Below are 18830 nucleotides of genomic sequence, written 5' to 3' on the forward strand. Positions count from 1 at the left end.
TACTGCGATAGTGGTAAAAGGAACGATATGTGGGAAGCAAAATAGGGGCATATTCATCTATAGGACACCAACTGCTTGTATAAATATTAATGATTTATGATAATGAATCGTAGGCTTAATAACTTTTTTGATCTCCCCATCTTCTTCTTCCTCTAATCCTGCCAACCAAATAGAAATCTCCCAGTAACATTTCCAGCCACCAACGATTTAAAACATGAATAAAAAAACTAACATTCAAGTACCTTTTAATCCCATTTTAGTATGCTGCTTTAATTTATCTAAGAGCAAATAACAGACTTAATTGAAATTGCATATTGTGTGTTCAGGTTGTAAGGATCAAAATCATTGTGTTTCATATTGTTATTACTATTATTATTATTTGGTGATTTTTGGAGCCGATCCTTGTAATGGATCTGGATGCTCACCAATTGGAAGCATTTACCAAGGCCTTTTCAGAACGAGAATCATCACTCTGGTTTGAATGTGCTTATTGAAACCTACTTCGCTGACGTTCCTGCTGAGGCATGCAAGTTAGTTTGTCTCATAACCTTGTTGAATGAACATTTTTTTTTTTTGGACTTTTGACAAATAGCATTATGTGTTATAGGACTCACTTCCTTGAATGGCATCTCTGGTTTCGGTTTTGATCTTGTCCGTGGAACCAAGACACTGGATCTGATAAAAAGTTCAGCTTTCCCTTCTGGCAGATATCTTTGTCTGGAGTTGTGGTTGCGCCAACGTCCCCTTTAGAACTTTGGTTTTGTTCTTTTTAGTAATGTGGCAAATTGGATCTGCTTCCTATGAGTCACACGACGTTATTTGTTTAGTATTTTTTTTGGAGGTCGTTGAAGCATCCGTATGCCTCTATGATGTACTATGTTCTTCTTCCTATGGGTAACTTTCTGGTGACAACATTTTTTTTTTTTCGATACAGGTGACATTAAATTCTATTATGGAAGTAAATTATATTCAGTTATGGGATTGGGATTCTTTTTATTGTGATATTCCATCTCAAATTGCACGAAGTCTTCCCTTCTGATCTTATTATTGAATTTTCCATATACCTGAGCATGTTTGCAGCCATATCCTTTTAGTTGCCTGCTTATAAAGCAGCAAGGTACCCATTACACCCATCGATGTCCATGAAGAAATTACATGCAACATCATATTCCTTTTTTCACACAAAAGAATGATTGATCTATGTACTCCTTTTGTACATTTATGCATCTGTCCGGAGTAAAGACCCAACTCATATGCTACAACCACCTGAGTTCTCACTTACCTATCTTGAGTAGGAGAAATTTCACTGCTGAAATTTTCAAATGGAGATTCCATCTGATATACCAGATATCGCTGCTGCGTCAAGGATGACGACAGTCCTGGAGACAATTCCATTCCCTCGCCATAATTGGAATTTGAAGAGGAATGTCCTACGTGCTGCAAACATGTATTGAAATGACACGCCAAGACATGGGAGCAGCTTCATGAAGGGCTTGTATCTTCTGCAACCCAAATTACAGTACTTCAAATTTGTGAGCCCCTAATCTGTGTTTACCGATCATTGCTATTGGTGCGACCATGATCATCATAAACCGGAGTGGTGAATCGTACCTTTGAGAACAAGTACAATTAGGACCTCCATTTTGGTTTTTGGTTAATTTTCTTTCATAGTAAATGAAACCTGATTGAATTTAGCCTCTCATTTTTCTTCAGAAGTCCCAATTTTCAACATTTAAAGTTCGTTTCAATTTTGCATGCATAGCAAATCTTCCGTAGCTACAGCTAAAATCTTCAGAAATTTCCTTCCTACAGTCATCTGTTACACTGAAACTGTTCGGCGGCAATCAGCAGCACTCATGCAAGTTGACTTGCATAGCCTCTCAGGAAAATCAAAATTGGAACAACTAAACACACCAACGAAGAGGAAAAGGAAGAGAGAACAGTCAACCTAACTTGAAAAAAATTACATGAGGACCCCAGCCACATTATCAAGTGCTTTCTTCGCAATCTTGAATTTGCCAGCAATGGATTTTCCCGAGTTTGCAGCAACAACATACTGCTTGATGAAGAACACAAGGCTGCTCCGCAGCATTTCAAGCTCCGGGAGTCCAGCTATACGAGTGAAGATGTTCCAGACAAGGGCATCGGAGTTCTCAAAAACAGCCTCAAAGAGCATTCGGAAATGCATGATCCTTTTAGGTGTCAGCTGTGCAGGGTTTGTCAGATCTACAGTCTTCAAAATAGCCAGGGAGAGCAAGAAGGTGGAAAGCATCTCTGCAACAAATTTTGCAAGGTTCATGGAGCGGTTTAACTCCATTGATTCGAGTTCCTTGAAGTGATCCCATAAGCAATACTGAAATTTACATTAAAAAAGGCAAGTTCAGAAACATGATGAAATTTGGAAAACATCTGAAAACTAATTTTTTTTAAAAAAACGAAGAAGTCAACAAACAGAGCTCAACAATATAATGACGTAATCCAGAACTTGCAAATACCGATGTCCTGGTAAGGATACATCTCATACAAACAGGAATTCATAAATGATCCAACAAAATTATAAGTAGCCAGTAGACATAAACTTACATATACACTTAATTACTTAAAATTATCTTCTCTTCTCTTGGCATATAAATGATGAATTTCTTTAGTTGGATTACATCAAGACAAGCATTTTGGACCAAAGACACCATTAAAATTCTCTACAGCAAATCCATGGCATTATACCTAGAGGTACATATGGTTAATTTTGGCAACAAATGGCAAAGCATGATTATCACTTCTGAGAATGAAACAATCATGATTCCTGATGAGAAAGTAAAATGTGATGGCTCAATAGGGAGAATAAAATATTATGCAGATCATATCCCAATTATATAATTCAACAAAAAAATTCCATTACAACTTATGACATTCCTTATACATAAGCAGATGATAATGACCTTTGACAGTAGGATGAACCAAGAGTCGACCCCCTAACAGATGTCTTTTGTGCTAAGCAAGAATATTCAAAGTACACTACCAAATGAAAGTTCCTTACAGATGATGTAGTGCTAAATTTACGGCCAGAGAACGGGCTAGATCTAATCATAGGCATGGAGGAAAACACTGGAAGACATGGGGCTAAAATTTAGTCAAACAAAAAAATTGTAATTTGCTATTTTTTGTTTTTGAGTAAAGTTACAGACACAAGGTGACTAAACTATTTTATTGATCAAAATTCAGATACAGTCTAAGAAACCCCCAACACCTCCAGCCTCAGCCCCTTCTAACTCTAATCAGCTTACAAAACAACGGGACAGCTCTAGCCTCCTCCGGAACTAGAAGTAACCATGATCTCAATATTCTCTTGATTCTTCTAAGCATGTCCATCATGGAAGACTTTGACTTCCTAAATATCCTGTTATTCCTCTCCAGTCATATCTCCCAGCACTGGGACTTCTTCAGCCATTTCCTTCTCCAAGGCCCCCATAGGTCCTGCACGTCCCATGCTTTCTGCCTGATTTTAAGCAAGAATAAACAATTCTTAATGCACAAGACTGCCTTATGCTCTATGAATCTTCTCTGCCACAGAAGATACAGTCTGATTTGCAACTTTTATGAGTAGCCTTTCAATAGGGATGCAACTCCAGCTGCTTGAAGAGTAAGGTTAGAGGTCAGCCCAGGCCCGATACAAGATTCAGTCAATCCACAGCAGACCTAGCCTGACATGGTCAAGCCAAGCCCAACCAAGGCGTGCCTTTTAGAGCTTGTGTTTGAGAATATGGTCGTGTTGGGGCTAGTTGGGCTACTTTATGTGGTTGGCAGCTTTAGCAGCAAGCAAGGGGACAAGAGAGCAGAGAAAGAGAGAGAAAGGGAGGGTGGGAGGAGAGAATGAGATTCTGACCATCACCTGTCATGGATGTTGATATTCAAAGAGCAGAAAACCCTGAATCTAGGGTTTCAAACTACCTAGAATTATTAATGATTTCCTAGTTCTACAATTTCAAATGTGGTCAGGTGACTGGTAATATTTGGAGGAAGTACCCCAGTGTTGTAAGGGTGGCAATTTACTTTGCTCCATCGGGTACCCGGCTTGACACTAATGGGATGGGTTTTACCTCACATAGTAGATCTGGGGTGGGTATGGATAATGGTAAAACCGACCCCCAATCTGACCAGATATATATAACTCTTCACAAATCCCCTCACTGAGGCCAAAAAAAAAAAGATTTATATGCAACCCGCCCCATATGGATAATGGCCTAAAACCAACCCATTGCCATCCTTAAACTACCGTCTACCGCTGCTAAGGCCAGATTCAGACATATATGAAAATGAATTCAAAAACATGATATAGTCATCAACAATTAGGATAAAATGGTTCACAGAAAATAGTAAAGATACTGGTAGTCCAGACCCTAAATCCCTAATACATGGACAATATTATCTTATTTTATAATACTATCTTCAATCAAACTGAAAAATAGGCCCTCATTCAGGCCAAAGAGTATTCGCATTTGGACAGATTTTGGGAAAAACCAAACATGACTTTATAAGGAAAAGCTGAATGTACCCACCTGCAAGCTGAACTTGTGATTTTTGTCATGGCTACATAATTTGGAAGCCAAGACAGTGTAATACTTGTTAAACACCTTTTCTTGCAAACAGCAATCAACAAGTACCCTCATTATTTCTCTATCCTACAATTCATTAGGAAAATTGAAATGTAAGCAAACTGTAGGTGAAACCACAAACAAAGCATGAAAGAGTGGTGCAGAATCGATACCTGCTTCCCAGATAAATCCAGCCTCAGAAGCTTCTCAAAAGCATCTATATAATCTTCCCCACTCATGATAATACAAAAAATTGCTCTCCTTAAGTCAGTGTTCATCCTTTGTGCAGCCGCGAGATGTACCAACTTTTGTGCCTCTAGAACTTCTTTGTTAATTGTCATTGCCACGTCTTCAACATTATCTGTTGAGGGTGCAACATCTCCTGACAACCACCATTGACCTTTCTTATCAGGATCAAGCAATTTGCTCCATTTGAGCCCACGGAGGACAACATCCTCTGCTCTTAACTGCAGAAGTTTTTTAGTCATCAGCAACTGATGGAGGATACTGCAATAGCATGATGATATATATAGCATAATATGGAATTCAAGCAGAAGCTACAAAACTGGCAAAGCCACCTTATTCTGAGTTGCATAAAATTATCATACAAATAAAAAGATGTGAAGATTTATGATGTTAAAAGTTCAACTGGCTTCAGCAACAAGAATATACAGTGGAAACAAGATGTCAAAATAGTAAAATTTTCTTACTTTTAGCTGTTGATGACTTAACTAAATTATTAAATAAACTAGGTAATGCATAAAGGGAAAAAATTATTTGTTATATTTGCATAAGAATATATAAAGGGGAAAAGAGTAACATATAAGTAATATGAACGACCTTTTGTAGCCATTTTTTCATCCGTATATGATGAGCAGTAGCTTCGTTTGGCCTTTTCTTGTTGTTTTTTATATCACATATCGTCTCAAGCATGAATTCCATCTGCAAGGAGAATTGATCCCCAAAAATCAGAAGCATGTTCAAAACAAGATAATTTAGGAAGAAAGTATGTCAGCTTACTCTTTTACTGTTTATATTTGATTTCCCATTTTCTTTTCTCTCAGAGAGAGATTTCAGCTCATTCACTCTATTCTGAATTCCAAGGACGAAATCTTTCATAGCAGTGGGATCATCACTCCTCAGCTTCATCCCACAACCTGCTTTCATAAATAAAAGGTGTAAAAATGAGCCAGAGCAATTTTGAGTTTCATGATCTAGGACTTGCCAGTTTACAATAAAATTGGTTTACATTGATCATAAAAATATAAATTAATAAGAAAAAAATGGAAAAGATATACATTGTAGAATTGTCAAGATAGTGGACACATCCAACTCTGTCAAGCGCTTTGTCAACATGGAGAGGAGATCATATATGAGATCGCTGCAAATCAGACAACAAAAAATGGTAAATTTATGCATTGAACACATGAACCACCTGGACTCATAGAGAAACAAATCAATACAATCATAATGCGCAACAAAACATAAACACCAGATATGAATGATTATGGGTACCCACCAAACCAATCTATTTGAATTTTGAAGTTTAGCCTACGAATGACCTTATTGAATAGATGGACCATTATCTGCCAAATTCCTCTAGTAAAAACTCTCTCCTATACATCACAACTTATTCATGCTATTTACACACCACAGCTCATCAGGAATGCTAGAAAAAATCCTAACCATAAACAAACACACACACACAGAGACAAAAAAAAAAAAACATAATGAAGTGAATGGAATCATTGGAATCTTGCATCTTTATGTAGATACTCTGTAGAATATCCAAATTCCTACATACAAGCCCAAACCACGTAATTTGCTTTTTCAAGCACATACTTACATGCAAATAGTAAAAGGTTTAAAAATTTAAGGACAAGATTTCAGATCTTCTCAGAAAGTTATAGGAGACTACAAGCTTAGAAGCCATTCATGCATCTCAATTGTCAATAGTACTAACCTGGCACAAACATCAAAGATGCACATATATGACAGTAGTAATGTAAGATTACGCAAAGATAGGCCATCCTCCTTCAAGTATTCATCCTAAAACAGAACGAAAATGTCAATTAGAAGAAAAGCCAGTGATACACTGTACTGAAAGCATATAATGCAATATAATATCTTCAATGAACAGAACTGATGGTTAATGACATTCGTGGATCAAATCATGGATCAAAGGAATCTAACCACGAAGCCAAATATAGGGATGGACAACTGCTACAGAAGATGACCAGTCAAAGGCATAAAGAAAGAGAAAAGTATCTTTCCCAGTGACTACAAGCCCATCAAATATTTATACAATAAATATACTGAAGCTATGGATGCCTAAAATCATGGTTGCTGCCGCTAGTTTCTCTTGGTCTCATTTTAGACTCCCAATCATACCTCAAATGATTTAGCAAGAGAAGAAAGGAGCTTCGCACTGAAATCAATCCCAACTAAGCATGCCAAACCTGCAACAAAAGTTGCAAAAACAGCAGCATACCTACATAGACAGAAAGGTTTAGAATTATACTACAGTAGTAAAGCAGATAATATTTGAAAAACCAAAAGGCAAGCAGTTTTACCAATATAGACTTTGACATAAGAGCAGATAAAAGTGGATATAAAAGAAAAAGAGGGTGAAAAAGAAAGCTCAATGCTGATTAAAAATGGCCAGAACATTTTAGCAAGAGTTGAACGAGAAATCCAGAAATATAAAAACAGAAAGACATAACTATTACACTCTATTATCTCCAAAAGGGAGACATTTTCAAAGTTTGATCTTACCACAATTTTACAATTAAGAACATACCACATACAACAATCAACAAGCATTAACCCTTTAACTTGCTCTTAGAATGGGTGATCAGGTGCAAACATTCCTCATGATACAAACCAAGCAATTTTGCTAAGGTCATTTAGGATTGATACGTAACTAACACCTTAACTAGCACCTAACTAGTCTGTTTGTGAGAAGATGCAACCACACTCTTGAAGGAAGGTGTCATAGGACTAGATCCCTTTCTTTTGATGATATCAGAAGGGAGTAGGTTCATATGACATCTATAGGGTGTAGGAAAGATGGATAATATAAAGATCTTTCGCATGTTGGTCTTTAAGAAAGGAATAATATGATTTGTCCTGGTCAACAAGTTGTCAGTGAGACTCTCTTATGCTTACTTAATTCTCCACGACACTCTGATACCTCCTTATACCGCTTCAGTATATGACAAGGAACTATTTTTTTAATTTTCATCTATTTATGACAAGACATATCACTTTCACTGCAAAATAAAAACCAGTAGCATTTTGAAAATCACATGTAAATAGATTAATAACCTAGAATGTGGTGCCAACTGAGCTTGAAATCAAGAAAAAAGGGACTTAACTGTTCATTGCTACGAGGCCCTCCAGAACAAGATGCTACAATCTCCTGTCCAATTATTTGGCAACCAACACTGCGAGAAACTGACTGGGAAAATGTCAGCTCCAAATAAGTCACAAAGAGAGTTAACAATATTATAAAGCCCAAAAGAAATAGCAAGACATAAAATTAATATTATTACTCGAAAGAGTGTAGCCATTTCTTCTGTAATTGACTCCACATTTGATTCAGAAAGCCTATTCAGAAGTCCTGAACACAAGTAATTAGTTAAATAGATTTGGATATCAACAAGACTCCACATACCTGAGAAACCAGAGTTCCACAGAAAATAATCACCTTTACTCCACCTTAAGATATAATTGAACTCTTACCTCTCACTCTACGACGAACCTGAGAGAGCTCTTCTGATTCCGCATTTGCTTGAGCTCGCAAGTGAGGAGCCACATACTTCACGCGTGAATCAACTGCAGTTTCTTCCACATGTGGTTCTTTTTCATCAGATGTATCAAGCTGCTCAGCATCCCCACTATCCATCTCAGTATCCTCCATCGGCACTTCCACAGCAACCTCACCCTCTAGCTGCTTCAGTGAGGAGACAGATGACTTCTTTCTCTTGTGCTTCTTCTTGCCTGTTAACACACTCTCCTTTCCATTACCACAATCTGACACACTCTCCTTTCCATTACCATAATCTTCTTCTGCTTCATCATCTATATCTGTGTCGTCGCCTACCATGGAGTCCGGAAATGATGGGGCCCCCTCTAAAAGTATATTTAATTCGTCATCAGGACCACGTAGCTTCCCATTCTTCACCTTGAGCTTCTTCGCCAGCCTCCTCTCCATTTCCAGATCATCTTCAGCACTAACCATACCCTTCCCCGTCTCCATCTCCAAAAACTCTTGGAATTTGGTCTTCAATTTACCCTCTGAACCCCCCTTCCTCTTCTTCAAAGATTCTAACTTCTTCTTGGATTTCTTCTCCAAAACCACATCTTCAGTTTGTGGTTTCGAATCCAAGGATGCTTTCTTCTTCGTTTTACCTCCCTGAACCCATAAAATCCCCACTAAGATCAGAAATCCACCGGATATTTCTAAAAATTTCAAACTTTTTGATACCAATTTAAGTAAAACTTTTGAAAAATTCCCTTTTTACCACTTTGAAACTAAAAACAACGAAGACATTTCAACAAGTTACTCTCTTCCCTTTTACCACTCTGAACCCAAAGAATCTTATTCCACTGGGGATTTCTTCAAATTTTTACCGTTGATTATGAATAAAAGTAAAAAATCTAGAGAGAGCGAAAGAGAGATTTGATAACCTGGTGGTGAACCCACGAGAGGAATCGGTTCTTCTGCTTCGCCAATCGAGCTTCTTTCCTCTTCTCTTTGCGAGACTTCTCTCCGACTCTTTCTGCAACCAAAGAACAAAACAAAACAAAAAAAAGAAAAAGATCACAGAGCGATTTTTTATTGGAAAAATCGGCCAAAAAAGATCTTTAAGCATCTACTCTAAAGAAAAGATGGTAGAAAATTTTTTTCCTATGGATTACGCACCCATTATCAAATTACTCGGCGATCAAGTGATGGCGCTTCGCTAAAACCCCAGAACGCGGAACGGCAAAGGAGAAGAACAGCACTAGAAACTGAAGTCAGCGGAGAAGAGTCAGAGGTAGCATGGGAAAAAGACAACACGAGGTGGCTTAGCGAACCAAACCAATGACCGTTGGATCTAAGTCCAACGGTCCATGATCAATATATATCGTAACCAAGACCTAACTGAATCTAATACATATACACACAAACATATATATAGCAACAAACGTTTCACATCTCCCTCCGATCCTATTTCGGTTTCGAGTCTGGTTTCTTCGCACCTCCACCACCGCCATTAATGTCGAAACTTCCCATCTCCTTCAACTTCAACCCTCCCTTTGGCGGCGTCGCCACCCCGTCTCCCTCTGCCGCCGCTGCCGCACGCGTTGGTACTGTTCAGCCCGCGAAGGACCAGAAGATGGCGCCCACGGAGCGAAAAGCCATGAAAACACGAAAAAATCGAGCCAAAAAATTTAAAAAAAAGGAGCAAAGATAGAGGCATCGGAGGGAGAAGGATCGAAATCCAACCCTACGTCCTCCTCCAATCGCCAATGGCACAAACCGCAACCATCAGATTAAATACAAATCACAAGAAATCCGACCTTTCCGAGAAGCGAAAGCAAGAAAGGCAGGCGAACCGAATCCGGGGAACAAACATAGGAACAGAAGCACAAATCTTCAAGTAATTCGACAAGGAGGAATTGGCAGCGGCATTACAAAAGAAGCTTATCGCCGCCGCGCTGCCGGAACCCTAAGCGCGCTGCCAGAGGAGCGCCGCTGCTGTTACCAAAGAAGCTTATCGCAGAGGGAGCTGGCGGCGGCCGGGAGTCTCTGGCGGGCGGCAAGCGTCGCGGAGTACATGCGAACCGGGGAGGCGGGATCGAGGAGATAGAATCATGGCGGCAGAGGGCGGTTGTAGCGGAGCGGGCGGACGGGGAGATAAATTAATCCATCAAAAAGTTAGGAGAGGGATCTCACCTTTCCCAGGCCACAAGCTGTGGTTGAAGGGGAGACAGCAGCGACGGAGGAGGAGAAGCGGTTCTTCCTGGAAGCGGCGGATGAGAGGAGTCGTCCCGTTCCCCCGTTCGGCTCTTCGACCGAGGACACGAGAACCCTAGCCGTCTGATTCCTAGCGAACCGGCAGATCGGGAATAGACCACGAACTCACCAACCAGCTCATAGTTTAAACCCCGTCACCTATAGTTTGGGCTGGGCTATGGGCCTATGGCAGAGTATATATAATCTGGGCATCACCTATAGTTCGGGATGGGCTATGGGCCTTTGGCATGGTTTTAAACTCCGGGCCGGTCCAGGCTCAGGCGAGACTTCAAGATCTAAACCGTAGTCTAGCCTGTTTGCCCGAGAGCTTATATGTCAGGCCCAGCCCAGGGCCTAATCCCATCCAAAAGGTTTCAGGCTTGAACGGGCCGGGCGAGCCATCCGGCTCATGAACTGATCTACTCCCGAGTTGAAGCGCTATCACCGGTGCCTCAAGCACAAAAACTTGATCCCCTCGAGAGCTTGGGAGCTAGAGAAAATAGTAGCAGGGCAGTCCGGTTCAAGTCATTACCTGAAGAACTTCAATTTTTTTTAACAAAAAACTGGGGCCGACCAACCGACATGCATGGAAAGAAATGTTGAATAACAAGGAGAATGTTCAGTGATCCTCGCAGATGAAGAATCTAGGACAAGTATATGCAGAAACATGAGACTATAGTTGGTGGATACAATCTCTAAATAGCACGAATCATCTTTCAGAAGCCAATAAAGAAGATAGGTAAGTACGTCAAACCCTCGTCTATTGATGCTCGCACGTTTGACTACCCAATAATGGAGCAGTAGCGAACATAATATCGGCATAGGTCATGAGAAAGCTACGCAAGAGTGAGGACGATCTGTTAACAGCAAATCAGGTTCTCACCAACTTTATGGACGTGCAAGTGGGGTCAAGGACGTCTAATGACAGCTTTTTTCATCATTAGCATGCCTTCTTCCTTGCACCAACTTTCCGTTCTATAGATCTAGGTGCTAAGGATGAGAACGACAAAATAGAGATCGTCCTTGCTAATAATAGGCCATTTATGATAAATGCCGACATTGGTGGAAGCAGGGGTCTATGATTCTAATCCTGGTCCAATTAAGTTTTGGGGACAAGGTAGCTATGGAAAGTCAGACAAACCTGATGGCATCCAATATAGTGAAAACAGAATCTTTAGTTCTGGCTTATGTCTTAAAGATTGAAATATTGTTTTTATTAACAATGGTCTTGGCATTTAATTCATGTAGAATGCTTTTACATCAATGACACATGTTACATTTGTTATGTCTCTCTTTTATGGCTCCTTAATTTATATCCCGCATGAACATTGCTTTTGGCTGCACCACCTGCCGGGGTGTCTTCTTTCGTCTTATTGACACCTTTTTCATCGTATTCATGACCATTGCTTTATTCTGATGAATGGTCTTCAGCCATTGGCTTTGGCACTACCACGTACAGAATTCCTTCATCAAACTTGGCTTTGATCGTCCTCACATTGCAATCCTTTGGGAGTTGGAAGCTCTTCAGGAAGTGACACCATTGATTGCCTCCTATCGGGCGTTCCCCGCTGATCCATAGGTTCCTTCATGTGTCAACTTTGGCCTTCTAATTGTTCCTTCTTGAATCCTTTGTTCCAAGTAATTAAAGAAGCACTCATGCAGGATAAGCAGTTATATACCACAGATTAAAAGGTTTGTATTGTGATTTAAACGATCTTCAGGTAAAAACATAAACAGGGTCATTTTTACTATAATGATTTTGGATAATGATTTCTAAGGCACCACCGTATTGCTCGAAAAAAACAAATCAAGGGGCCTTGTTGTGTTACACATACGTATAATATTGGGTAGTTAAAAAAGTGCCGTTTAGTCATCATTCAATACAAAATCATCATTAGTAATAGCAAAAAATACTAAATTAATTTACATTAATAAGCTTCTGGATAACCCAAAAGGTAATAGTATGAATTGAGAGCAAGGGCTCTGTCAAATAGCACCATAATGTCAGCCAAATTGTTTTTTGCTTCCTAGAAAAAAAAAATGCCATGATGATCTAATTTGTTTGAAGGTAGACTTCTCAGAGTCTATAATTTTCCTTATCTCACCTTATGGTCTGGGCTAAATCTTCTATGCAAATGAATGAAGAAATCATGCATGTTTGAGACCTAGGTTCGCAAGAATTAAGGGACTTGAGGCATGGAACTATCTAAAAGGTTGATATACGAGCGGGAACTCGATATTTCTTTCAGATGGATGGTGTCAAGTAACTTTGATGATTTATATTATTGGGCTCATGTAAGTTTTATGTTGTCTTAAACGTTATGTTGTCCTATACATACTCTCTCGCATTTTCAACAACAGATTTCTTATGGATTTAAGTTGTTATTATGTGGTTGATACTTTTTGCTGATGGCATTTTCACGAAAATTCTATCATGTACTTGTGTTATCTGTAATTTATTGAGATAGATTCTCTCTCGCGAGCTGATACTTCTTTGGGCAGAAGTTTTCTTATAATGAAGGTCATGATGAACTTGTGCCCTTGGTTGTCAAGGAATTGGTAATCTCCTGTTGGTGATATACAGTGCTACTAGATATGTGTTGCAACTTGGTACTTCATGAATTATGCTTCCACCTGCTTTGAAGAAATTAGTTTGAGGAGGGGGAAGAAAAGAGAAGTTTGAGTGGATACTGTCAGTTGAGTTGGAATATAGAGATAGTCTCGGTCATCCTTTCTCAACTAATCCTATTACAAATAGTTACCGTCAGCTCGATGTATTTTTTTTAAAATCAGCAATGGTAATGATCGACATTGCACCCTCCTCATTTGACGGCATGTTCTGCCGACCTTCCAAGTCAACCTCTATAAGAAATGCAAGGTTTTAATGGAGAGATGCCATTTCTAGAGGGTGAGAATTTGACATAAATTTTAGTTGGATCCGATGTGCCGCTAAGCTGGTGGGTCGCTACACGCGGCAACGATTTTGGCAACGGTCCCACGCGGCGGCTGCTTCCTAACAAAATCTTGTTCCTCCAAACGTGTAGACCTTGCACACGCTTCTCTGGCACGTGTCATTTAACTGGGCTTATATTCGTTCCCCTTTCGTTTTCCGAACGTTGCGGAGAACGAACACGCGAAGGAAGGCTGTTGCGAGGCAGCCTTATTCCATTCAGCAGCATCATAACTTTTCACAGTTTCCAAATCCAAATTCCAAACCCTAGTTCGAGAAAGCCCCGAAGCTTAACCTGAGAGCAACGAAGCACAAACGCAACAGGCACGGTAGAACTTCTTCAAGAAGGAAAAAACAAAATCAAAGACGGCAAGTCTTCTTACCTAATCTGATGGACTGCGTCCTTATCCCTATTCCCACTATTCTTATCCATCTGGTATAAACCTAAGTTTCACCCAACCCCCTACGTTATATAGCCATCTCTCGGAGACCTGACGAGCTTCGTATTCCTCTGCCGGCTATCATCGGAAACATCATCTCAAAAGAAAAAAAAAGGAGGAGGACCATGTCTAACGTCCCCACGTCCCTCTGCAACTCCTCTCTCACGCTCTTCCGCCTTTCCATCTCCAGCTCCGATCCTTGGCCCTTCTCTCTCTAAACCCTGACTCTCTTCCCTGCACAAGAACTCCAATCTTTCCTTGCCCTTCTTGGTTTCCTTTTTTTTTTTTTTCTTTTTCTCTCACTTTTGTCGATGAGAGGTGAAGATATACACAAACAACATCATCATCATAACCACCATCAGCGTTTGCTGAGCTTTCACTTCCACATGCCCCACCTGAGCCACGGGCACGGGCACGGGCACGAGAAGGGGATGAGTCTTCCGGCGGCGATGGCTCCGATGAGGAAGGGGTGGATGGGGATAAGAGTGGGCCAGGAGGGGGAGGAGCAGGAGCGGTTCGTGGTGCCGGTGGACTACTTGAAGCACCCGCTCTTCGTGGGGCTGCTCGACCAGGCCGAGAAGGAGTACGGGTTCGAGCACAAGGGCGCCATCACCATCCCCTGCGGCGTCGACCACTTCCGCCACGTTCAGGGCATCATCGACCGCGACACCGCCGCCGCCGCCCACCACCACCACCACCACTTGGTTGGATGCTTTAGGGCTTGAAGATTTTATTGGCTTTTTTTTTTTTTTTTCTCTCTTTTGATTTCTTCATTTCTTCGGAAGAGATAAAAGAAGATGGATGATGACGATAATTTGTGTACGGGCGCCTTCGTGCTTTTGTCTTTTTAAGGCATTACGTTAGCTAAGATTCCTTTTATGTCTGCAAATTTTTCTCATAATTTCTTAATTTGTAATATGAGAGACAAGGGGGGATTAAGGAGAGTTTATTTCAGCATATATGGAAACATGGGATTTGGATCCTTTCACGCTTGGAAACTTATAATGACTTTCTATCTTTTGTAAGATTGGTAGCTTTTAATAGATCGTGATAAGTTATTCTTCTTTAGTTTTCTCAGAATAAAAGTTTTTTCTTACAACTTTGTAGAATAATAGATAACTTTGTGCTAATGGAGCCAAAAAAAAAAAAACATGTTAGGAAGAAAAAAGAACCCTAAAAGGAACATACATAAGAAGGGAGAGACGGAAAAAATAAAAAGGGTAAAGTGGGCTTAGATTGATTGTATTTATTGAAAGAACATTTGGCTTCCACGATTCGAAATAATTTTATAGTGAATCTTGAAAATGATTGGATTAATCGGAGGATTGACTGCTATGATGATCTCTTCTAATTTTTTGTCTTGCTCAGCCTCAACCTACTCCCACTTATATAGAAGATTACATGGATACAATAGTAAAAAATGCCATCAATATAAACCTAGAAGTTATTTATAATTTTTTATATATTAGTGATTCCTTATTAAAGATGGGAAAAACTCCATTGTATGGCAATATCGAGAATAAATTGGCACAATCTTGTCAACCATAAATTTAATTTCTATGTCATCTTACAATGATAATAAAAATGCAGCATGTTTCTTCAATCTATATCTAGAGCTTAGTTTGAAAAAAGAATAGAATATCCTAGTGTCGCGGTCCAAAACCCAACCTTATGGTTTTGATTTATATAGAGAGAAAGGCGAGAATTCATTACGATCCAGTTATGTGTTATCAGACAAGTTGTTATACCCTTTTTCATCTACCGCCCTGAGATCACATCGAGCTATAACTGTCTACGCTAATCGCTTGGAGGTTCATCCAAGCGTTGATTGCATGCGTCCCATGTCACTCAACACTGGTCGACTAAGCTAGCAATCGTGATTTTAGTAGGCGCTAAATCCGGGCCATATCATCTAGTATAATTTTTTCTATCCCTGACTAATATAGTTAACTCCACATTAAAATGGGATAAATCTTAATTTGTATTTGCATAAAGTGATTTTATCCTAACTTAATCAGTATAATAGTTGACAGCATTCTGGTTGCTTTTTGGTTAAGAAGGCAAATGTGCTCATTCCTTTGTGGTTACTTTTTTTTTTAACAGGGATGTTTTTGCTTGTTTCAAGAATTAGGTGGGAACTAAATGGCTAGGATAGCTCCATTTAGAATAGTTATGGAAAGATTAATCTTCATAACATCTGTACATGACCAAATGGCAGGGGATTATGTATGTCGCTCCTATTTTTGACTATCAAAATAAATTTTAGATAAAATCCTTTATCCTTATTTCATCTACATTCCAAATTAACTATGCCTAGGAGAACATTGCAAAATATTATATGTACTCTTTCAAGCAAAAATACAATGATGTGCAATTATAGCAAATGGTTTAGATTCCTAATCTAGTCTCCTACTCAACCTATAGTTGAAATTCGAATCCATATGTTGGGTTTGGTTCACAATTAGGGTCCTTTTATTTTCGTAGAAAGCCAACTAAAAATGAGCACAGCCCTCATCAAATACCCTTGCTTTCCTAAATCCTAATGAAGGAAAGATCTGATTGTAGGAAATTAATACAATGACAAAGAGATTTTGCCAATCAAGTAAGATCACATATTGTTGACTAAAGTAGAATCTTCAATATATATCACTTGAGTAAGCTACATATTTCATGAAGTTGGACTAACTTGTTTAGAGCAATGGAAACCCAACCCTCCTTTTTTTCATAAAAGCCAGTAAGTGAATCCATTGCTGGGATTACTAAATAGTATATTAAAAGATATAGCAATGAAAGAAATTTAGGGTTGAGAACTCTGTGATCTTAAAAAGAAGAGTCTATCTGCAATTATTATATTTTCTTGATCGAATTATAAATAGTAATAAGAGGAGGTCTTGTATAACATTTTGATAAAATATTGAATTTGAAATTTAAAAAATCCTATACAATAAAGATTGATCTTGTAACAATCTAAAACCTTATCCGAAAAGGCTAGCTAGAAGATATTATTTAAGTTCCTTAAGTTTGTATAAATACTTAAAATCTACCCAGCGAATAGCCGATATAGGATAAAACACACACCTGCACTCGTCTTCAAATACTCTTTCTATTTAAGTCCTAATGTCCTTCCCAGGCTAAGGATTTAAATCCATTTAAATCTAATCACAAGCACTACGACTGGTTCGTGGTCAGCCTTAATGAACCCGTGCTGCAGTGTCTCTTAGTTTGCATAGGTTATGGATTGAATCTGCTTTGATACCATTTGTAACAACTCAGAATCTCATCCAGAAAAACTGGCCAAAAAGTATTATTTGAGCTTCTTGATCCTATATAGGTACCGAAGATTTACCTATGTAGCCTGTTTGAAAAGGAATCCATTGCTTTTTCTTTTTCAACATCTCAGTCATGATTTAATGGGCAAATAGAGGAGTCTAGAGGTTGCAATGGTTGGATGTAAACAGCACTTGAGCCGTGGCCCTCCCCCATTAGTGGACAATATAATTGGTAGAGCGGCATCGCATCCACTATGCTAATGCTGGTTGAGTGTAGCTTTTGCTTTCTAAAATAGAGAATTTACCGAGAAAAAGAAAAAAGAGAAAGCGGGGATGCTTCTCTTTATGTCATGTTGCATAAAAGAGGCGTTTTATTTCCCTCTTTTATCATGATATCCACTAAATCAAAGCGAGGTTTGGATGCGATTGAGATAGCTGCATCATGTTGTTACCACCAATGAATTGCACTCATTTTGGAGCGAGAAGACTTACTAACGCTCACTTGCATCTCTTGAAATGTAGGCTGAGGATTGTTGGCTTCTTCATGCAGTTTCAGTGGATGTCTGTTTGCAATCAATGCTAGTGTATGTATATATGATCCGTAGTGATTGCACAAAGATAGCAACATCTAGCACTATTTCCGGATGTTTGGTGGCCCATTTCCATCCAAAGATCCCCAACTATCTTGCTGATTATTCGTATGGTTTTCATGAATTATCCTAATAAAAACCAACAATTACAATAAATTTTTTTATTTTTGTCGTAATATATGGTTGTAGCTTGAATCAACTGTTACCCAAAGTTATTAGTACGGTTGCATTTTTGAGAAGTAGTTTCTTGATAAGTGAACATAATCGGTTTCTTTTTCAATGAAGAAACCATTTATTTCCCTATAGTTTACTTATTTCAAGAAACTAATGAGTCTTGAAGTAGAACTTTGCTGTGATAGGGTTAATGACCCCGCTTTATGATATAATTTTTTTTTTGTTGTTGTGGAACACAACCAACTGAAGGAAAAGGAAAGGTACATCTAATGTGGCAAAGCATATATTCAGTGGCTGATAGAGCAGCTAGCTAGGTGACTTCCTTTTTTATTAATTATAGCAGATCTAAGTTGCGGCAAATTAACCTTTTCTGTATTACAAAATTATCTTCGAGATCAGTTGATGGCTAATGTGAGTGGATATATCTATTCAAGGGCCATATGAGACACCCAATACGCCAAAAAAAAAAACGTACATCAAAAGAAAATGTATATCCTTACTCTAAAGAATCTATGATGATTTTCTAGATAAAGAATGTAGGAAGACCTATCTATATTATAATTATCTTGATCCATATTTTTGTGAATTCACAATCTGAAAGATGGTTTAGATCACAACTTACTATAAATTTGTAATTGCAGTAGGTTGTGGACGGGGTGGGTGAGGGGCCTGCATTTAAGAGCCCGTGAAGTGCATCCATCCCATGCAAGATGGACGTGGGACAGTGCGAGGGGCAAAATTAAACCCTATTCCTGCCGCCACGGGGAGCATTGGATAACTATTGTGAATGTTGCAATCATTTGTGACGCAA

At 39.1% G+C, this 18830-nt stretch overlaps 1 protein-coding gene and 1 pseudogene across 5 annotated transcripts; one reads left to right on the forward strand and one right to left on the reverse strand.

Moving 5' to 3' along the window:
- Positions 1 to 1777: 1777 nt before the first annotated feature.
- LOC103712186 (MIF4G domain-containing protein / MA3 domain-containing protein) lies at positions 1778 to 10764 on the reverse strand. 5 transcript variants are annotated; one of them, XM_008798642.5, is made up of 14 exons: positions 10537 to 10716; positions 9520 to 9608; positions 9285 to 9376; positions 8337 to 9009; positions 8147 to 8214; positions 7970 to 8052; positions 6984 to 7083; positions 6556 to 6641; positions 5891 to 5973; positions 5613 to 5749; positions 5433 to 5534; positions 4766 to 5059; positions 4557 to 4679; positions 1778 to 2353 (listed from the first exon to the last, which is right to left on the reverse strand). In XM_008798642.5, exons 2-14 carry the CDS (start codon positions 9521 to 9523, stop codon positions 1964 to 1966), a joined length of 2235 nt encoding a protein of 744 aa, XP_008796864.3. In that variant the 5' UTR covers positions 9524 to 9608; positions 10537 to 10716; the 3' UTR covers positions 1778 to 1963. The 5 variants fall into 5 exon arrangements, with proteins under 5 accessions (XP_008796864.3, XP_038982508.2, XP_088579891.1 ...); XM_039126580.2 differs by lacking the exon at positions 9520 to 9608 and having other exon boundaries at positions 10537 to 10764; XM_088723765.1 differs by lacking the exon at positions 4557 to 4679.
- Positions 10765 to 14153: 3389 nt separating this feature from the next.
- On the forward strand, positions 14154 to 14943 carry LOC103712188 (auxin-responsive protein SAUR32 pseudogene; annotated as a pseudogene).
- The last annotated feature ends 3887 nt before the right edge of the window (positions 14944 to 18830 follow it).

The sequence above is a fragment of the Phoenix dactylifera genome, chromosome 6, assembly GCF_051530095.1.
Source record: "Phoenix dactylifera cultivar Ajwa chromosome 6, Ajwa_hap1_PhDact_Kaust_v1.1, whole genome shotgun sequence".
NCBI classification, from domain to species: domain Eukaryota; kingdom Viridiplantae; phylum Streptophyta; class Magnoliopsida; order Arecales; family Arecaceae; genus Phoenix; species Phoenix dactylifera.

Bases quoted from the DNA above. Each gene is read 5' to 3' on its own strand.
- LOC103712186 (XM_008798642.5), bottom strand. The intron at 8,215-8,336 runs GTAAGAGTTCAA...ACTTGTGTTCAG, and splicing joins GGTTCGTCGTAGAGTGAGAG to GACTTCTGAATAGGCTTTCT. The intron at 5,060-5,432 runs GTCGTTCATATT...AAACTTCTGCAG, and splicing joins TGAAAAAATGGCTACAAAAG to TTAAGAGCAGAGGATGTTGT.